Source organism: Vigna unguiculata, chromosome 5 (assembly GCF_037176805.1).
Source record: "Vigna unguiculata cultivar grain cowpea cultivar isolate G323 ecotype 2 chromosome 5, ASM3717680v1, whole genome shotgun sequence".
NCBI lineage: Eukaryota > Viridiplantae > Streptophyta > Magnoliopsida > Fabales > Fabaceae > Vigna > Vigna unguiculata.
In genome coordinates this window covers 3,204,947-3,227,384 of record NC_140796.1, presented here as the reverse complement: position 1 = coordinate 3,227,384, position 22,438 = coordinate 3,204,947, and the positions used below count along the sequence as shown (strand labels likewise).

General features: G+C 28.5%; 3 protein-coding genes across 3 annotated transcripts; all 3 read right to left on the bottom strand.

The window, feature by feature from the left end:
* Positions 1-5,769: 5,769 nt before the first annotated feature.
* On the bottom strand, positions 5,770-10,509 carry LOC114183010 (phosphate transporter PHO1 homolog 9-like). The gene is made up of 13 exons (XM_028069837.2): positions 9,801-10,509; positions 9,330-9,645; positions 9,185-9,233; positions 9,027-9,098; positions 8,814-8,943; positions 8,576-8,696; positions 8,130-8,388; positions 7,941-8,045; positions 7,812-7,856; positions 7,381-7,530; positions 6,584-6,862; positions 6,357-6,496; positions 5,770-6,012 (listed from the first exon to the last, which is right to left on the bottom strand). The coding sequence occupies exons 1-13, from the start codon at positions 10,351-10,353 to the stop codon at positions 5,910-5,912; spliced, it is 2,322 nt and encodes a 773-aa protein (XP_027925638.1). The 5' UTR covers positions 10,354-10,509; the 3' UTR covers positions 5,770-5,909.
* Positions 10,510-13,599: 3,090 nt separating this feature from the next.
* Positions 13,600-15,285, bottom strand: LOC114186176 (transcription factor MYB123-like). Its single transcript, XM_028074204.2, has 3 exons — positions 14,781-15,285; positions 14,477-14,606; positions 13,600-14,083 (listed from the first exon to the last, which is right to left on the bottom strand). The coding sequence occupies exons 1-3, from the start codon at positions 14,905-14,907 to the stop codon at positions 13,621-13,623; spliced, it is 720 nt and encodes a 239-aa protein (XP_027930005.1). The 5' UTR covers positions 14,908-15,285; the 3' UTR covers positions 13,600-13,620.
* A 2,992-nt stretch (positions 15,286-18,277) lies between these two features.
* On the bottom strand, positions 18,278-21,778 carry LOC114186167 (transcription factor MYB114-like). The gene is made up of 3 exons (XM_028074194.2): positions 21,534-21,778; positions 21,264-21,393; positions 18,278-18,696 (listed from the first exon to the last, which is right to left on the bottom strand). The coding sequence occupies exons 1-3, from the start codon at positions 21,649-21,651 to the stop codon at positions 18,294-18,296; spliced, it is 651 nt and encodes a 216-aa protein (XP_027929995.1). The 5' UTR covers positions 21,652-21,778; the 3' UTR covers positions 18,278-18,293.
* Positions 21,779-22,438: the final 660 nt, after the last annotated feature.

Sequence of the window (22,438 nt, the reverse complement as noted above, 5' to 3'; positions counted from 1 at the left end):
AAAGATCCATCGGTGGTATCAGAGCCAAGTTCGTCTTGGTAGCCGACTTAGACAAGTATCAATATCGAAAGTCTTCCTGGTGAAGATTAGACAAGTGTGTCTTGTTTGATGAACAACGATACAAGAGGTTAATTGTGATTAGCTCGAGGGAAAACTGTGCCAATGTAAAGTAATTCAGACGAAGTTTTTTTGATGGAAGGTCAAGTAATATTATGAAGGGACTCATACCTGATAAGGAAATTGTTGAGAACATAAGTGTAAGTCAAAATCTAAACTCCAAAATAATGAAAATTTGTGTGAAAGAAGTTGTCTGGTTTGATTTATATCATCTTACACTTCTCTAATAGTGAATTTTCCGGTTTATCTAGTAAGAAAATTTTCAACATCAAAATGTAACTGGTTTACACAAGGGATAAATGGAGGATATCAAAGATTATATTAACTCATGGTTTTCAACTTATTCTAATCTAAGAATAAAGGATAATACTTTGGATGAAACGCTTGTGTCTAAATTAAATGATTTTATTAACATAATGGTATTGAAGTTTTACCATGAGTGCAGTAGGTTACTACTTTTTGGGTTCTTTTTGTCAAGATCGCTTATTTTTTTTCGTGTCACATTCATTCATTAATTCCATAGATAACAAGGAAAAATCCAAACTGCAAACACTAACCACAAAGTTGTGTTGTTTTTTAGGCTTTAAACCACTTTTGGTACCATTTGTTTTGATTTATGAGAACACAATAAATGAAGTATAGGGTCATAACTTTCGTAAAGAACAAAAGACAAAACTCAAATCACATTATTGACAAAACAAGTCAAACAGTTAATTATCACTCTCTAATCTTGATCAATGAATGAACCCCAATTTTCGTTTGGGCTTCTTAAAGGATACATGCATCAGCCATGCAACATGCAAAACACGTACGACAATGACGTTATATTTTAATGCACAAATTACTAACTATAGTCTTGTTTCAAATGATAAGTTTATTATAACTTTATTGATAGGTTTCAACAATAACTATAATTATGCTCTGAATGTGACGTTGTTTGTTAATAATATAGTCTTATGTCAATCACTTTTCCTTTTTTTCATTTTGATTAAATGTTTATGACAAATTTATTGAATGGAACAAGGTGGAGTTATAAATAAGGTGAAAATCAGTCAAAACTTGGTTAATGAGGAAAAATTTAGTTTTAGGAACATTATTTCTACTTGAGACTCAATTTTATTATTTGAAAGCATATAAATTGTTTATTACATCAATATTTTTTTTACTTAATTATTAAGGTCATATAAGACATGTAAGTATCGAAGATTATTTTATATCAAATTTAAGTCTTTATTTGTTTACATGGTAGATAAATAATTTAAAATATGTATCTCTATATATAATTTAAAAATTTAAAAATATTGAAATAGATGACTTTACAAAATAATTATCTATGTATACAGATATTTTAAAAATTGAAAGTATAACTTCCATTATATAAATATATCCTCTTAAAGTGGTTCATGCGACTTTTATGAACCTGCACCATTGTTTACTCATGTGCAAGTACATAATAATTGCAATCTCAATCAACAAACATATATTCCCAAATTGAAATACATAAAAATTACTGTTTATATCCACGACATTAATGACAGACATTCTTTATCTTAATAAATGCAAAAAAGAGATCATAAAATAAGTGTAAAGTTACTAAAAAAACTGATTTTAACTATGGATAAAATCTATATATAATGTATATAACGTCTAAAATTTATATGTAATTAGATATTATTTACAGATAATATATAAAAACAAATTTATATAGGCATTGGAAAACTTACATACAAAACACATTTTATGGGAAACTTTACATATGATTTTTTCGTAGATATTAGAATTTGTATTTAAATTATATACAAATTATTTCGTATGTAATTTTTCAAAAATTACATACGAATTATTTTAATTTACATACGAAAATATCCATAAATAATGGTCAGAATACATGTGTGTATATTACATACGAAACAATACATGTATATTACATACGAAATAATTTGTATGTGAATGATTTAAGTAAATTTAGATATCAATTTTGTTACTTATCTTTATTAAAATGATTTAATCTCTCAAAAGTTACAAAAATAAAGATCACTTTTTAATATTTTAATTTTTAAAAGTTTGTTATTCTAAATTTTGGTAATTTTGCAAAAGAAGAGGATGGGGAGAAAAAAAAAACTTGAGGTGAAAAGATAAAAAAACTAAGATTAATTGAGTTCTTCAAAATTATTTCGAATTAAGTTTTTAATAATTTTTTTATTTATTAAATATTCAAACTTTTTTAACCTTTTAATCGAATATTTGTCATTTATTTTTGAATTAAATATGTTTTTTATCTCTTAACTTTCACTAAAAATTGGAATTAATTCCTTTTGGAAATTCTGGTTCAATTTAGTCCTTTAACTTTATAAATGCGTGAATTTAGTTCTTTTAACAAAATTTTATTAAATTTATTTGACATTTCAAACACATTTCATGATAGTATTTTAGTTTGTTTACATCATTTGATACATTTTTACCTTTAATGTTATTAGCTGAGACGCGTTTAAAACATTATTAGTTGAGAAACACGTTTGAAACGTCAAATAAACTTAAAAAAAAATTAAAAAATTGGTTTAAAGGACTAAATTCACGTGTTTTTAAGGGTGAAAGACTAAATTGGTTCAAAGTTTTAAAGAGAGAGTAATTCCAATTTTCATTAAAAATAAAGGGACAAAAACATATTTAAGCATTTATTTTTGTTAATAGAGGGACGTGATCGTTATTTTATTTCATTACTTTATTTATTTGTCTTTTTGTATGTTAATAAATGTAAAATTTTATGATTAAAATAGTTAATGTAAATTAAAATATGAAGACAAATAAATAAGATGACATAGCAAAACATTAAACATGTTATCCAATTAAAAAAATTAAATGATAGAAACTTAATTAAAAAAACAAATAAAATTTTAAGTATTCAATAGATAAAAAAATTTAATAGAAAATTAATTGAAAATATGTAAGTAAAATGAATAAATATGCTCACTCACTTGCAGACCAAATCTTGCTTAAGTAGCATAATTATATCTTTGATTAAGTATTGCTACTGTGACGACCACAATTTTTTTTCTATTATTTTTTATATTATACTTACCAAACAAAAAAAAAATTAACACATTATTTTACGATAACATATAACATAAAATATTCACAAATACATATATTTATATATTTTACAGTTCACGCTGTCTCTTCTCCCATTCTTTTTCTCCTTTTCTTTCATTGTCTGTTTTTTTATTCATAGAGATGCAATCATAATTGCTTTTAGTTTAAATTAAAGTAAGTTTAATGGTATAGTTTCTCATTTAGTTACTTATAAATTATTTTTGAAAGATATTTCATCTTCTCCTTATCACCACAATAGTTTCTTGAGTTTGAATTCTCTATTGATTTATCTCTTATATTATCATCTGTTCTATGCTTTGTCGTTAATAATTATTAGCTTTTTTTTTTTTATAAAAACAATAATGGTTTATATGTTTCTAAGTACAACATTCATACTCTTACAATTAATATAGTTATTCGATAAAATTTCACCATCAATATTATTTATTATATATATATATATATATATATATATATATATTAGTTATTTTATATTATTGTTATTTAGTTTAATGATTAACTAACATATCATGATGCATAGTCATTTATATATATATATATATATATATATATATATATATATATATATATATTTGTAATTAATAAAATTATTTTATTATAATTATTTAACCAATATTTTTTATCCTATAAATGTTTATAATCTTTATATTTATATGTTCATAGTTTATTAGATTAGATACAACATACATAAAATATAATATATTATAAAAATTTTAGGTGTTAACGTACCGAAAACATTATGCTATAAATTTTGAAATGTTACAGCTATGACTATGACACTTAGGGGGTGATGTTCAAATATTGGTTATAAAAATACTTGTCTAAACACTAACCTTGTGTTTGGATGAAGTATTTCAACAATGCTTAGAAATTAAAATGCTTTGTATTTGAATTGCTTGTAATTAAATTCCATTCATTTTTTAAATAATTTGTTTGGATAAGGAAATTAAAATATCTGACATTTCAATTTCTTGTTTGGAAAAAAAACTTGAATTTATTGTGACATAAAATTTAATTTTAACAATATTTATTTTACGCTTAATTATGTTTTGAGTTCATGATAAATTTGGAACCATGCTCGACAATCCAGATGGGTCGGGCAAACCCAACTATGCAACCGGATTGGTTAGACCCAACGACCCAGCCGAGCTGGACCGACTGGGAAGCCCAAACAGGCTGGGTGGCCCGATGATCTAGAGGCCTGACGACCCATACCGCACGATTGTGTCGTCAACTTCGTCAATATGGCCCGGTCCAACCCGTTTAGGTCATTGGCCCAATGCTCCAAACGGGTCCGACGATCAAGACGGGCCCGACGACCTGGATGGGCCCGAAGACATGGACGGGCCTGACAAGCTGGATGAGCCCAACAATCCGGACGGGCCCGTACACCCAGACGGGCCCGAAGACCTGAACGGGTTCGACGACTAGGATGGGTCCGAGAAACCGGACGAGCCCGACAACTCGGATGGGCCCAACAACTTGGACACGTCCAACGACCCGGACATGCACACTTTCAGATCGTCGGGCATGTCCGAGTGAATGTGTTGCAGTCGTGAATTAATAGAAGTGATAAGAGGATCTAGTGATTAAAATGAAAAAAAGGAAGAAGAAAGTCGTGAATTCAATCCCTTCTATTAATAATTTCAAGAAATAAGATCGGTTTGTATAACACTTGCAACATAGTCCTTAAACTCAATATCAAAATAACCTTTGAATGTGTGATGAGAATAATTTTCAATTATTTTAATTGAAATCATGTATGACAAACACAACTCTAGTTGTTTTGATGAGAATGATTTTCAATTTCTTTTCACGGATGAAATCATGTATAACATACGCAACTTTAATTGTTTTTCTTTTGAACTAAAGTTGATAAAACAAGCATAACTACTTTACTTTTCTATTTAAACGTAAAGTTTTGATTACCATATTTCAATTAAAAAAAGAGAATTAGAATTCATTTTTGTCATATAATTTGAATACATTATTATAAAGTTAATCAAATTAAAGTCGTTTTCAAAATGAGTTATGAGTAGGAAAAAAAAAATAATAAATCAAAGTTGTTTTTGCCATATACAACTTCCATGTAACAAAAATGAATATTATTCTATAAACACGAATTTCTCCGACGGAATCAAGAACTAGTTTTACTTCTTTTTTAAAATCTATCCGTTTACGAAATTATATCATAATAGTAAAAGAACAGTTATCTGATGAGTTTTTATCTAGAGGAAACTTGAATTCAATTTTTTTTTATACAATATTGTACATAGATAATGAAAGGGAAAAAAATATACTGACTACTATGATAGAAATAATAAATGGAGAAATTGAAGAAAACTCTGATATACTTTTTTTTTTTTTTGTTTAAGATTTGTTAAAATTATTTTATTCATTTAATATAATAGAACACATCTCCGTTGATAAAATTACATGTATATTTTATATGATATATGTTTATATTTTGAAATACTTGTCTACCATTCTGTTTTGGACGTGTGAGGACTAACTGCAGAAAATATACACACTAGTCAAAATTGATAATGAATCAAACTAACTTTTGTATTTTAAATGGAGCAGGCAAAATTGGGAGTGATGAAAGTAATTTCCTGTTTTACAAAGGTTGAAACCAAATCTTTACATTTTCATGGCTCTGTTTCTCTTTTTTCCACATATGCTTATGTCACAGTAATTTCTTCTTCATCTTCATAATTAAAAGGCAGGGGCACTGATTTGAATGCTCGGTAGTTGCCAACATTGTTTAAATGTTCATTCTCCAACCTGTTCAGTGTTCACATTAAAACCATCAATCTTATTAGCTAAGTAACAATAACTAATCTTAAATTTCTAACACTCTCCCTCTTATGTCGGTCTTTTTAGAGGAGATGTTAGATAAATTTGACACTAGTGAATCATGAATACAAAAAATGTTGTTATATAGCATTTTGAAATTTTATTAGGCATCCAAAGTATATCAGGATTGATGCATAAATCCCTTGTTTTGTTAGTGAAAATGCAATTGAATTAGTCATAAATCATGACCAAGATCAGAATGCATTTCATACAAAATTCACATTCTGCTACATTGCAAGTAATGGTATTGAATTAAACAGAACAGAGTATACCTGAAAAAGTTCCAAATACCACGGCGAAGGATCTCCAAGCATGCTACAAGAGCAGTGAGAGCTGTTCTATGCAGGAAAGGAGCTTCTCTAATGCCTAAAACAGATTGCATCCATGCAAGCCGTAACACAACATTCAACACCTGAAAAGTTATTCATATTTGAAATACTCAACAGTAACCAACACAACAGTGAAGAGTACACATACTTGCAACTTAATAATAACTTACCATAGCAGCAAAATATACACTTTTGTTTGGTACAGAGAGTTTTTCTCTCAACCATGGATTTTTTGAATTTCTTCTGAGCAAACCCCAGTCAATGACTACATCCCAATATGTATTAACAATCGTTGCAATGCTTGAAGAAGTTGCAGCTAGAATTTGCCAAACCATTCCTCTGTGGAACTCATTAGTAGTCCTCATCACAAGTGCTACTATTGTTGATATGTACTTTAGCCCATTCAGACCATGCATTGCATTTTTTTCTTCAAGTAAGCGTCGAAAGCACTTCAAATAATAAGTATACAGTTAGATTCACTACATTTAAAAGACAATTATTACAAATGAAAACTTTCTAACACATTTCACACACCCCTCAATGCGATATGAAATTTAAATCAAACCGGGAAGGGGAATTTACCAGAAAAGAAACTCCTGGTAAAAATATCCTTCATGAGGGGAAACTTTTGTATCACATTGTTTTGTAGAAGATAATCAAATTACATATGTTTATAGTCCCTATTGTCATCAAGAGTTAACATTTTGTAACTTTCTCAAAATGAAAAACAAAGTCTATTAAATTTGGTCACTGTTTTTAACTGTGCAAATTAGTCTTTTTAAGATGAAATGTTTTCTGAGTTGAGAACTTGGTAGGGTTCATTTGTTAGCAAGTTGAAACTTCTAGGCACTAATTTATATAGACATGTATTTTAAGGACCAAAGCAACATAACTTGCCACTTTAGGGATCAAATTGTATATTAACTAAAAAAATGAAAGATGCTTTTCAAGTGTATCAAGTTCATACCTGGAGACAGCGGATCCAGAATGGAATAATAGCTACAATTAAGTAAAATGCCTTATAGAGATCACTCTGAAGACACTCGTTTGACCTGGTCTTGAAGTTTCCCCAGAAATAGTAGCAGACATAGAATTCCAAACTTCTATAGGCTTGCACCTGATGAGCTCAAAAGAAAAGAAGCATTGTCTTAATAGAAAATCTATAACACATTGACCACTTAATATTCTATTAGTGGAGGGTTAAAATATAATGAATCACAACAAAAAGATCTTGTGGTTATTCTTTTAAGAATTTTGATTTGCTAGAAGGAGATTTGAGGTAAGTGCAAATGCAAGTTTAAGCAGAAGCTATGCAAATTCGGACCGAAACAAATGAGATTATACACGAGTCAAAGTAGTGACCAATGTTAAGATTTAGTATAAGATACACTTATAAACCTGGCTGGTAAGCTGGTCTGCCAAGAAATTTTCTGGGAGATTGACCTGAAAGCATAAATAATCAATATTACTCAGTGAAATTTTGAGCATAACAGGAAAAAGTGCTTTTTCAGAATCCTCTTTCTTTACCTTGTAAAGGGGAGCACAAATGCAATGAAATGCACACCGAATAAGGAAGAAGCGACTGGATTTATATATGATGTTGAAGGGACAAAATGTAATGAGAAGCAGAACCTGTAATACAACAAGAAATATTGAGTTCCAAAGCACATAGACAATAAGATAACTAAGTTCAAAAAATGCTTTTATTTAACTTACAATCACAAGGCCTAAAGGGACTAACTCTGTAAATGCTGAGAAACTTTTTGTTCTCTGATCCATTTCCATATCCAAGTTTGAGAGGACTGCAGCCAATGAGAGCACTGCAAGGCCAGAGCTAAGAAGAAAGACTTCTCTATATCCCAATTCTGTTCCTTCCTTGAAGCCAAATATAAAGGAGTAGTTGATTTTATAACGCCTCCAGAAGTATACATTTGCAGAGTACATGATCATATGCAAGACTAGGTATCCAAAGAGGCTGCAAAAAACTTATGTTCATAAATCATGTTTCTCAACATCATTCTGCCAAAAGGGGTATACAAGGTAGTGGAATACCGTACTAAGAGCTTGAAATCATTAGTGGAGTACCAGACATTCTCAGAAATATACATACACAAAACTGTGCAACTGCATAATTCAAATTCAAATGAACAATGAAAACTTACCTATAAAGAGGAAATATGTTGTCCATATATTTAGTACGTCCCTCGCTATATAGAATATTTCTTGCATGTATGAGTATAATAAGAGCCACAATGAGAGCAATTGAGCAGCCAGTAAATAACCCTGACATGTAATACAGTAAGTGCAGTGAGAATATTTTTCAATGTTCACCATAACACCACAATGCACCTCAAGATTTGCAGCAATAATTTAAAATGAACCACTTCTTGGTGCCCTTACCCAGTAAGAATGTGATTCTATGCCGCTCTTTCTTAGCAGTTGGTCTTAATGTATTCATTCCTTTCCTGTGATTCCCATTTGCGAAGTGCTTAATGAAGGCATGTTCAACCCTTTCCATGAGCCTATTAACCTGTAGAAAGGAGGATTTTGGCTTTGAAAGACAACCTTATATTAATGGAAAGAATACAAAAGAATATGGTTTTAGGATAGAACCTCATCTGAACTGCCAACATATGAACTGTCCACCATCTTTAAGTAATCCTTTGATGCATTCCTTGAACTGACCTGCAATGGTTTTAGTCAGATAATGCCAAACATAGAACAACACAACCAATGATCCTCACTCAAACAATACATGACCAATGAATGACCTTGTCATATTTCTTCATGATTTTTGAGAATGCCAACAAGTTTAAGAAACTGCATACCAGTCAAGCATAAAGATTAGCATTGTAAGACATGATCAAGCTCTCTTCAGTCTTCACAACTAAGAAAGAAAGGGGAAAACTTTGTCACCTATAGCTTTTTAGAAGTCGAAGCTTATGATAGAATTCCTTTAAGGCTATGCTCATTTGTTCCTCCACTTTCGTGAGCTCTTTTCTGCTAAATGATTGGCCAGGTTTTGAACTCGAGAGAAGCCCTTTTATGGTTGATATTGGAGAATCTAGTGTGGTCATGTTGATCTTAACACGGTCAAGGATCTCCACTGAAGCTGGTCTAAAGCCTTCATCAGGAGTGGTTTGTTTCTCGTAGTTTCCAGTTCCATTTTCCAAATGACTTTCACTGCTCAACTCAATTTCATGAATCACATCCATGTGCACTCGTGAGTGACCTTAAAAATGATTTTACACCCGTTAGATTGTGACTCCTCAACATAAAAATTCATGCTCGTTGTATAAATCAAAAGAACATCATAATCACTATCATATTTCTTCATCTACTGCTGTGGAGAAACGAATACAAAACAAATAACGCGTTCTGATTTACCAGGTCTGGCATTATATATATGATCACTCAAGGAAATTGAATTTGAGCTCCCATTGCTAGCAACATTTCTGAATCCCACCTTATCAATCTTTATTCTCAACGCAATCAAAGCATTCATTTGTTTACTCAACTCCTCTGCCTCCTCAACCATTTCCTTCACCATTTTCTTGTAGAAGTTATTGACCTTGTTAAACTCACGATCAAGTTTCTTGAAAAAAACAAGATCTTGCTCTTCCCCTTCTTCAGAAGGTTTGAGGAACATGGTCTGGTACGACCCTTCTGAACCTTCACCCTCCTCTGCACGAACAAGTATAACTTCATCCTCACTCTTCCTAGGGGACCCTCTTTGTCCACCAGTTAGACCACTGAAGGCTCTATAGAGGGTTAACCTTCTCTTCAGTGACCCTTTTGGGGTTGATGCCATTGCTGCTGACTCGTTTAACTCCCTAAACCTCGATATGTGTTTCAGAGTGGCTTTCAGGGAATTGTAATCCATGTATGCTTCTTCCCATTCTGCCACCATCTGTGAGACGAATTCTTTCCCAAACTTCATCCTTTTTTTTTTTTCTGAGGAACTTCTCGTTCTTCCCAAATCAACAAAAAGTAAAGAAGCTCAGAGAAAAATCACTTTGAGCTGCAATGAACATAGGTTGGATAAAAATACAACCTTTATTTTTTTTCCGCTTAATAGGTCACACAGCTTCAGAAATTAAACAAAAAGCGGAAGTTGGTAAGAAATATAATACAGTGATATCCACCAGCAACGCTTAAATTAATCAGTGAATTAAAATCTTAAATATATAATTTTTATTTGGAAGTAGAATTTCATCATCATTTATAATAATTTTATTTGTTTCGAAAAACCATAAAAAAGTATTTATGTTCTTATTATATAAATAAAAAAAGTCTACTGATTTTTTTGTCTTTGTTATATCACTTACCTACTTAAATATTTTTTTCAATATCGTGTTTCGTGATTACCGTATACTTCCAAATTTCTTAACTAATTCATTCCTTTTTAAATCATGAACAAATATTTGGTTTGTCTGTATGAATGAATAGGTGTCACTGTGAACAAAAAGAATCTTCAGCATGATATGTCCTACAATCACGGTGTGTACTTTTTTCTAATGTATGTACTCCATGAATTAATACGTCAAGGCAAAAGAAAATTTGTTGATCACTTTAGAAATTGAAGAAGAAAATTGACTTTGAATCCATCTATCTAATCACATTTTCTGAAATTTTCTATTCTTCCTGTGATGTTTGATTCATCTTTAAATTTACAATATGCCCATAATATTTTTTTTTTACAGAATACTATGTTAAATATAACTTGTTTTGATTTTTAATTTAGTTGTGAGACAAACCATGTTGTTATGTTGTGATTGTTCACTAAGAAACAAAGTTTTGGCTGTTCACAACCTAGAGAGGAAAGAGTTGTGATTGTTCTAAAACCGGACCAACTACGCGTTTACTTTACAGAAGGGTATGATAAAGACGTGTGCACTAACTGTGAAAACGTGCTCGCATCAACTAGATTATTCAAACGTGCTTCTGAAACTTTAATATTTAAAGTACTCCTTGTAATGTTAACACTGCTGTTAATTTATGTAGAACATATCAATCAATCAGATGTAGTTTCAACAATTTAAAGGATCTTGGAAGTCTTCATTCATACAAAATATTCTAAATTCACATCATGGACATTAATACAGGTATTTAAATTTATATATATATATATATATATATATATATATATATATATATATATAATGGGACATATTTTTATTGCTTAATTAAGACTTTATAAAAAATAGTTTACAAAATATATTTTAAAAATCAAATACATAAAAATAAAATATGAAAAAAATTATAAATATGTTGAGAAGCAAGTAAATCTTGAGAAAGATACCAATGTAGCATTTCAATATGTTAATGTAATATTTCTATAAATAAAAAGTTATACATTTTCTTATAAGTATGACACGATTGTGTTAGTTAATTAAGGTTTTAAAAGTTTTAAAATTTTATATCCATCTTTAGAACAAATATATGTGTGTATTTAATGTTATTAATAAATATGTAATCAATAAATAAATATTTTCTTTGCTTGAGAAGCTGATAAAAAATATTTTCTTTCTCATATAATATTCCATTTTTGTTATTTAATTAATTTTTAAAAGATTTTATAAAACATATTTTTAAAAGTGAATAAGGAAATATACATTAATTTAACATAAAAATGACCTCTCTCTCTATACACATAAATAAATTACACTTTAAACTAAATATTGATGTAACATTTAATATCAGTAATGAAATATTTATATTAATGAAAAAAATTCATTTTTTTATAAAGAATACAATGTAATTAATTTGTTAACTAATTAAGATTTAAAAGGTTGGTTTATCAGAAATATTTTGCAAATATAATAAATGTTAATATCTATAACAATATATAAATGATTCTTTTTTTTTCCACATTTCAAAATTTCAATTTTATTTTTTAAAATATAATTATTTATTAAATTTTTGAAAAATGACCAAACTTTTACAAATTTTTTATAAAATCGTTTATCTCTGTTTCTTCTCTTTCTCCTTATTTTATCAACAGTTATTATCTCATATTTTCTTATATATTTCATTTTATTTTTAATAAATATAATTTAATATATATTAACTTAATAACATCACAATATCATCCGCTATTAATATAATATCATGCATATTTAAAAAATACATACAGAAACAACGTAATAATGCCTGTGTTTAAGCTAGTAGTATTTAATGTCTTAGATATAATAGATAAAAAATTAAAATATTTTTTCTTATTTAATGGTATTTAGTGTCATATTTATGCAAATGTAATTTTTTTTCTTATACAGTGTGTAATTAATGGAAAGAAATAATATTTCTTTCATATATAAATTGAGGAGATATTAATGGGAGCGGATCCTTTCTCATTGAGAATAATTGTCCAATTAGAAAAATGTAAATTATTTGATTAAGTTTACTACGAATATTTATAATTTATAATTAACTTCTTTATATAGTATTAAATTCTAACTGTTCATATAAATTGAAATATTGAAATAATTAAAAGTTTATGCAATTTTTCTTTTCTATTAAATAAAAAAGAAGTATTCAAGTGTTGTTGATGGGTTCTTTTCTATTTACCGCCTAGCTTATAAAACTTCTTCATTTCTTTCCTATATTCAAAGGTATAAGAAACTATACATTTATTAATTAAATGAACAAAACTTATTTCTGCTTATTTTATTCTAAGAACAAAAATAAATTCTAAACTATAACTTTTGTTTTTCAATAGAAAATTAAATAAAATAACCAAAAAAACAATTAAAAAATAAATTCTCACATAAATTTTAATTTGTCAACAACTAAAATCATTCTTTTTTTTTGGAAATACTAAATGTATTTAACTATCTTAAAAACTTAATTTTAATTTCGACGTGTTTTTTTAGCTTATGGGAGTAATTTATTTCAGACTTTGGATTTTTACCAATTAATTCTTGTAATTGTTTCATCTAAAAGTAATCTGGAGGAGGCAGAATATTGTTTGGTTGACCTTAATTATAAAGTGTAATTAAATATAATTAAAGCAAGATAACTTTTTTTACATTCTATATAACTGATCATACAGTACATATTCATCACAAGAAAAATAATGAGTATCAGAAGAACTCAATATTCCTTTCTTCAGCCACCACACACTCTCACACACACATATACAATTAATTATATATATATATATATATATATATATATATATATATATATATATATATATATATATATACTAATTAATTCCCAGGTCAATAAACATATCGGTCCAAGTTTCAGTTTCTGTAAAAAAGTGAGAAGCAATTGAACTAAGCTCTTCATCCCATTTTTCAAACACTCCATCTTTTTCTGTAAAGAAGCATGTCTTGTTGTTAAGTGTAATATTGTTTCCCTTCTCATCTAACAGAGTTTCAAACCAATTCTCCGACCCTGATAAAGAAGTTGCACCTTCTTCAGTAACACCAACTTTGGAGCTATCTATAAATTTCTCTTGCAGTAACTTAGGGCAAGTTTTTGGTAAAGCTAGAGGCACAGGCTTTACAACATCATGGGGTTTCAGTGATGATTCTGTCTCATCCTGCTGTTTTACGTTGTTATGTTTGTTTTGAGAATGTGATTTACGTCGTGTGTAGGTGATCCAGTAATTCTTCACATCGTTTGATGTTCTTCCTGGAAGTCTTCCTGCAATCAGGGACCACCTGCATATTCATTCACAAACATAAATTTGTGTAATCTTATGACTTTAATTTTGATACGCAATCTATCATTTAAAAATATATCTTTTTAAAGTAATTCCTACGTAACTCTACACTGTTGTCATAAATAACAATCTAATTAAATAACAACGGACACAACCTTTATGCTGTCATTGTCAACCTATAATGTGTAAAAAAACAATAGTGCTACCAACATAATTTTTATTACATTCTTTTAACATATACTTCATTCATAGTTCGATTGAAATTTATTAAAAATCTCAACAATTATAAGACATATTGAGAATATTTAGGTATGTCTTAAAAATCTTTGAATATCTGCTTTCTGAATAAACAAACAGTTTATGCATATTTCACATATCAAATATAACAAACCTGTTTCCCAAAAGTTTATGCAATTTGATCATCAAATCAACCTCGTCTTCACTAAAATCTCCTCGCTTGATATTTGGTTTCAAATAATTCAGCCATCTCAATCTACAACTCTTCCTGCATCTCTTCAACCCTACGTATACCAAACACAGAAACATTTGGATTTGGCTCATGAAATCATAAAATGTTTTATTATTAATTGCAACTTTTACGAGGATGTCTCTGAGTTATATAATTAGGTAATTTTCAACCACAAGCAATGAACAAAATAGATAAAATTAAAAGCAATAAATAAATAGAAGTGCACCTGCTCTCTGAGGAACAAGGTGCCATTGTCCTTCCCCGTAAAGATGAACACATGCTTTGAGAAGTTCATCTTCAAATTTACTCCATGCTCCTTTTCTCACACCTGAAAATTCTTCCATGGCTTCCATTATAAACCACAATTAATTATAACTCAGCTTAGTTTCTCTATATAATTTGTTCACTTCAATATATTTCAATTCCTTCATCTCTTTAAAGTATAAGCACCGCTAGATGAGATATTTATTGAGACACACGTATCTAACAATTTATGGCGAAAACGTACACTAGCCTACACTAGTCTACTCTCAAACCCACCAAACCACACCTTCATCGGGGGAGTTTTCTCTCTCTAATAAAATACGTATATATTGCATTTAATGCTTCACATGTATGGTAAATTTACTTTGCGATAATCATCAATGTTATCATTTAATTTTTTTGAATTGACCAATGTCTGGTAGTAGTGATTAATTTTAAACCCAATTGACGCATCTTCAGATTTTTTATCTAATTTTATGATTAATTGTACGGTGGTCATGGATATTGGATGTTGTGGATAATAGCGATTAGGATGAAATGTGACGTAGACAAAGAAGATCAAGATTGCAAAACTCCTTATAGAACCAACTCCTTTTTTAGCTATCTTCTTTTTTTGTGTTTGTTGATATATTTGACATTACATTATAGGTATACAATTTAATCCAAAATAAATGTTGTACTTAATGTAAACTGATTTTGAAGAAGGAGATGAATATTTAACACTGCTTATTGTAGACATAGTGTAGTGACTAGTCATATGTCTTGGAAAAATTTTATTGGGTAAGTCTTTTAGGACGGATATTTTTTAATCTCTTTAATTATATTATTTTTATTTTATGTTTAGACACAAGAGGAAAAAAATAAAAAGAAAAAAATATTAAATTTAATTATTTTAATCTTAAGTTCAAGTAAAAATGATAAAAAATAAAGAAAGAAAGAATTTACTTCCAAAAATTAAATTTTTGTTTTCGCTTTCTTTTCAATATATAAGTTTTAAATGTTTCTCTTCTCCAAAATTGTCTTCACACCCTACTAGGTGTAGCCTATGTGCCTATAAATGTCCATCTTTCCAAGAACAACATCAATACACATAAAAGTTTCAAAGTTATAGTACATGTTTAAATGTAAAGACAGTATATATATATATATATATATATATATATATATATATATATATATATCGTGCTGCAAAACACATGTCCAAATTAAAAAATTAAGTAATCCAATGTTTATTTAGTGTTATACAGATTCTCTGTTCTTTTCATATTTATTTTGTTCAAACAATTGAGTCCTATTCAAACCCATATTAAATAAACTTATAACTAAAGCTATTAAGAAAAACCAGTTCCAGGATCCATATAACAGAATGAACTTGTTAATGTTTTAAGGACATGTTATTTAAGGTTTATTACAACAATTTGTTTGGAGAGACATATTGTGTTGTAAAAGTTCGTGTCTCTTATTATTATGAAAGTAGAATGGTCTAATACTGAATATTGTAAACATTATTTACATTGTTTCGTCTTTCATATTCTTTTATCAAACTAAAGAACTAGACAAGGATAAACGTTCAGATTTACATTTGGATGCAGGAGGAAAAAATAATAGAAGACATAATGAATTTTAGTATTTCTATTTAGACCTCTTTAAAGTTTTATTCATTTCATAATTTCAATTGATTAGATAGATGAACATGTTATATTAAATAACTAACATATATATATGTTTTCTAGTACAAATGACAGTGAAAATTTTCAAAGGAAAATGCATCTTAAGGTATATATACTGGTTTGAAATATGAAGGTAGAAGACATCAAAGGATTCACCAATCTAAACATCACGAGATCTAACAATAGGATACCTTGTTAAAATCAAATAATAAGATAAATTCTGAAGTAAAATTATGCAGACAATCGTACACAAAAGAAATAGTTGATTAAAACAAAAAAGTAGCAGTACAGTTTCTTGAGAAGAAAAAACACTTACAGTGTTACACCTAAAGTACTCCATGATAAACAAGGTGCCTTTTCCCTCCAAATAAATTTGCATGCATGTTTTGAAAAGTTCATGTTCAAATTTTCACCATGCCTCTTTCCTCGGACCTGAAGATCCTTCCATGAGATCAGGTGCTTAGTTTTGCGACATTTTTTGAGTTGTATATATCTCCATTTCTTCATCCCTTTAAAGAAAGTATCATCAGATTGGTTGTAAACTGAGACACACGTATCTAACAATTTAAGGAGAAAACGTATATCAGTTTATTGTCAAAACCACCAATTCAGACCCTGTCAGACTCTGTTTGGAGAGTTATTTATCTAATAGAATGGTAACTAATTGTACATTACATTTAATGCTCCACGGCTATGGTAAATCTATTTCGCTAATTAATGATCATGTTACTGCAGATTAATTAAGTTTTTGGGACCAATGTCCGTTCATTACCACCAATTTTTATTCAATTAACAGACTTCAAAATATATTGATTACTGAGTAATGGACCAATATCGTCATGGACCATTAGATGTAGTGTATATATATAGCTGCAATGTGGGTGAAAAGAGACGTAGCTCAAACATCCATATTACATATATATAAGATGTTAATGTTATACAGTCTTGTTGGGAACTAACTCTTCCTTTTTAGAGAGTATTTTCTTTGGTCTGTGTTATGTTGTAGGTGTAAAACTTTGACAAAAAATGTATATATATTGTACTTAATATAAACTGATGTATGAAGAGGAAAATGAATATTTTTAACACTACTTAACATCATGACAATGTGCTTTTCTTTTCATTTTTTGTATATAGTTAATTGAGCTGTCTTTTTATGATGAGTGAACTGACTTTGATGAATATTTACAGGTGTAGATGCCAATACCTAACTGTGCTATGATAGCTATAGGCTTGTTTAGCATATGGTTGTTTCAGACTTTTTCATTCACATGTCCTACCAAATTTCCTGGGTGAGTCTTTTGCATGAGTTTCTGTGCCATTCATTTGAAAGCTCTTTATTTCTGTTTTAATGTTTGGGAAAATGAAACACATAAAAATAGCAATTGTGTTTTTTACTTTTAGTTAGAGAGAAAGCAGAAAAAGAACTTTCAAAATTTTATATTTTGCATATTTTCTTTACCTTCATTTTCCTTTTTTTTTCACCCTACCATACATTTGTCTTGGTGTTTTGGAAGTTCATGTCCAAGAATAACTTTTGCTTGCAAGTGTAATAGTGAGTACATGTTTGAATTGAAAAACAATCATTCTATTATATAGCTCTATGTTGCAAAACACATACAAAATTAAATAAGCTAATCGAATATACAAATATTGAGTGACATAATAACATATGAATAAAGATATTGTTTAAAAAATTCTATATAAGTGATGAGATTAGTATATATTCACTATTAATATATACAAAGTAAACAATATCATATTAGAACTTTTGAAATACACATGACTATAATCTGATGAGTATGTTAATTAAGAAAGTCACAAGCAATTGAACCAAACTCTTCGCCCCAAAACTCAAATGCTCCAAAATTGTCTTCATTCTCGTCTAAAAATGTTTCCCACCAATTCCCAGAGCTTGACGAAGAAGTTGCACCTTCTTCACTAACACCAACTTTGGAGCTATGGATAATTTTGGCTTGCAATAACTTGGGGCAAGTTTTTGACAAAGGTCGAGGAACAGGCTTTATAACTTGGTGGGGTTTGTAATTTACGTCGTACGTAGATGTTTTACCTACGGTCGTCTCATCATGCTGTTTTACGTTGTTATCTTTGTTGTGAGAGTGTGATTTACGTCGTGTGTAGGTGTTCCAGTAATTCTTCACATCGTTCGAAGTTCGTCCTGGAAGTCTTCCTGCAATCAGGGACCACCTGCATTCACAAACAATTTTTTCTTCATCATATGATATGCTATTGAAAATTATCAAAGTTAATTAATATATAGTGTGATTCCAGTGAAATAGTTTATTTTCATTTAGTGCGAAAGCCCCCTTCTTCATTTTTTTTTTCAGTTATCTCTCTCAAGTTATTTCAAAATTTGATCACATCTTGTAGTAAGTGGGGCCTTAAGAAACATTTTCACATGATGAGATTTTCAAATAGAGAAAATTTATATTTGTTTCAAAGTTTTTCGAATCTCTATTTTTTTTTCTTATGTTTTAGACCTTAGTGGGATTAGTTTAAAAAAGTGACCATTTCAACTTGTTTTTATCCCATACGGAAATTTTGGATAACTTATTTTGGATTCTTAAGTTGTGAGAAGCTTTATTGGTTTGATTTCGAAATTTTGTCTTTGATGATAGCTTTTTCAGGTTAGGAAAGCTAATAAAAGTTATTCTACTACTTGTTTAACTTTATGATGATGAAAATGTGATAAGATGAAATGACAACATTTATTGTTGAAAAGTTATTTATATAATAATATAATGACTTGAGATGTCTATTTACGCATTGAATTAATTTGTCAACGAGTCAAACTGGTACGGAGAGATGTTATTTTAGTCTAAGTGTATGTTTTTACTGACGTAGAAATGGATGGATCATTTAGATTTAGTTTAATTCATTGATTTTTATTTTTATTTTTATTGAGTCGAGTTGTATAATTTAGTTCAATTGGTTTATTTTATATATATATATATATATATATATATATATATATATATATATATATATATATATATTTGTTAATTGGTGTCATCTAAAGAGTATTTTGTCTTAAATTATATGTACTTAGATAGACCAATAGGCCTATATTGGAATCATAAATCAGCTTTTATATCTTGCAGCATGTTGAGCAGAAAATAGAGAAAATAGTTTTCTTTTAATTATATTAAAGTGTTTGGATTGAGATACGTGTTTTTGTTTGGTTACGTGAATGTTGCGACTTAAATGAAGAGAGTACTATAATAAAATATTGATGTTAGGTGGTTTATTACAGGGATAGCAAAAATATTTGATTATAAGTATATGTGGATAAAATTTGTGATGAGTAATTGATATTCGTGGATATTTGTTATATGTGGGTAGGTCGGGTAGATTATCTATTGTTCGTAAAAAATTAAAATTAAAATTATATTTTATTAAGTTAAATTTAATTAAAATTAAATTTTAATTTATATTTTATTAGATTAAGTTATATTTAAATTTAAATTTAATTTTAATTTTATTTTAATTTAATTTTACATTTTTTTGTAATTTTATTTAAATTTAATTTTAAATATTTGCGGGTATTCACAGGTACCCGCAGGTTTTAAAATACCCGTATGTATTTTTTAGATAGGTACCCGCACGAGTAGTAAGGATGGGTAATAGGTGAATTTTTTTGTTACGGGTCAAGTTACAAGTAGGCACATCTGTGCTCGATCCGACTAGTTGTCATCCCTAGTTTATTGGGAATGATTCTGTTATGAGACTATCTTGACTTTGCTAGCTAGTATGAGACTCACATAAAGATGAACTTTAACATAATATATATAGCTCGTGAGAGGTGAGAGTGAGTTATGATATGTGTAGGGTTTCTAGATCTATTAAATACACAAATTTTCTTAAAGTAGAGTCAAATTTGTTCTGCGATAAATATTTGATTTTTTATATGAATTATTAATTTAAGCTAATGATAGTGTTATATGTTATTGGAGTAAAAAGACATTTCATAACTAAATAAATTAATAAATCGGTGTATATGTATATGAATTAGAATAATAATAGGTTAACAACTAAATTTTTTCTTATAACATCGTCTAATTGTTTTAAGAATATAGAAAACATAAGAAAAATAAAAATTTGGAAAATCAATAAGAAGATGGCACACCAAGTTGTAAAAAAAGGGTGTTAAAATTTAGTTGTTAAAAAATAATTATCCTATATATTATTAAATATAATGAATTATGTTAAATTAGTGAAGTAATTAAATGAATGTGTTAACCTCGTAGTGTTATCTTTTATTTTTGATGTAGTAATGTTTTCAACCATGAACATGTGTTTTAAACTCGGAAGATAAAAGAAAAATAGAGGTAGTTATCAAAATAATTTTACATTTGTTTTTTCATTATTTTTTTTAATCAAGAACTTTGTAAATACTACGTTCATGACATTTGTATAACTTTTTAAGGTTAGGAATGTTATAATAAAAGTTTTAAATTTATATACTTTACTATTATTATATATTTTCATAATAAGATGAAATAAAATAAGATTATTTACATGTTTAAATCCGTCTCCAAATTAGATACTGATCATGTTTTTTTTTCAATTATTTTAGTTTGTTTTCATTTTATCAGTTAGATTTAATGTTAAACTTTATATATATATTATTTTTATGTATATTTAAATAGATAAGTATGCATAAATTTTAACACTTTTTTAGCGATAAATTCACCCCTCATGGACCAAATTAAAAAAAAAAAAAAAGTTAACAAAATGTAAAGAGATATTCAAACCTATTCCCCAAAAGTTTATGCAATCTGACGATCAAATCAACCTCATCTTCACTGAAATTCCCTCTCTTGATATTTGGTTTCAGATAATTGAGCCATCTCAATCTACAACTCTTCCGACATCTTTTCAACCCTATATACATACCAAACACGGCAACATCTGACTCATAAATATGTTTATTATTTATTACAACTTTTATGAGGATGTCAGACATATAATTAGAACATATGGCAAAAGCAATGAAGAAAAGGAAGATAAAATAATAAATGCACCTGCTCTTTGAGGAACAAGGTGCCATTTTCCTTCTCCGTAGAGACGAACGCATGCTTTCAGAAGTTCATCTTCAAATCTACTCCATGCTCCTTTCCTCACACCCGATGATCCTTCCATCTTCACACACTTTCACCTCAAACAATTATAACTCACATTACTTTCGCTTTATAATTTCTTCACTTCTACCAATCTCAATTGCTTCGTCTCTTTTTGGTGATTAGCTTTAACCACCATACTTATTGAGACTGACGTATCTAACAATTTCTGGACAAAACGTACTCCATCTTCATCTTCTTTGTTATTATTATACGGATTCGTGTTTAGAAATCGTAAGAACTTTAATTATATATATTATATTAAAAATATTTTTTATTAATTTTTATTAATTTTTAACATTAACTGTGAAATTATTTATTAAAATATTACTATCAGACAATTTTAATATCCCTTAAACATCAATTTTAACATTTTAATCAACACAATATCTATAAGGATTAATAATGTAAGGTTACTTACATTTACTATAAGATTTTTTTTTTATTTTGTTTAATTTCTATACATCACTTTAACTTTGTTTTCTATTTGCTTTGCCATCACATCAGTTCTGAAAGACATAAATAAACGCCACACTGACATCAAATTAATGTTAACATTTTAACACTTGATCTTTTATATTATTCAAATAAAAGTTAAAAGTGATTGAAGATTTGAAATATTATTTAAATTAGCTACAAATTAGAAAATTAGTTTACGTGCATTCGACATAATTAGATTGAAAATAGAAGTGAAGGAAATGTTCCATGATGCGTTCGTTATTTTAGATAGGTCATGATTTGACATAATTGAGATATTTATGTTAGATGTGAGTGTGGATGCACGTATCTCATTTTCCATTATATATACT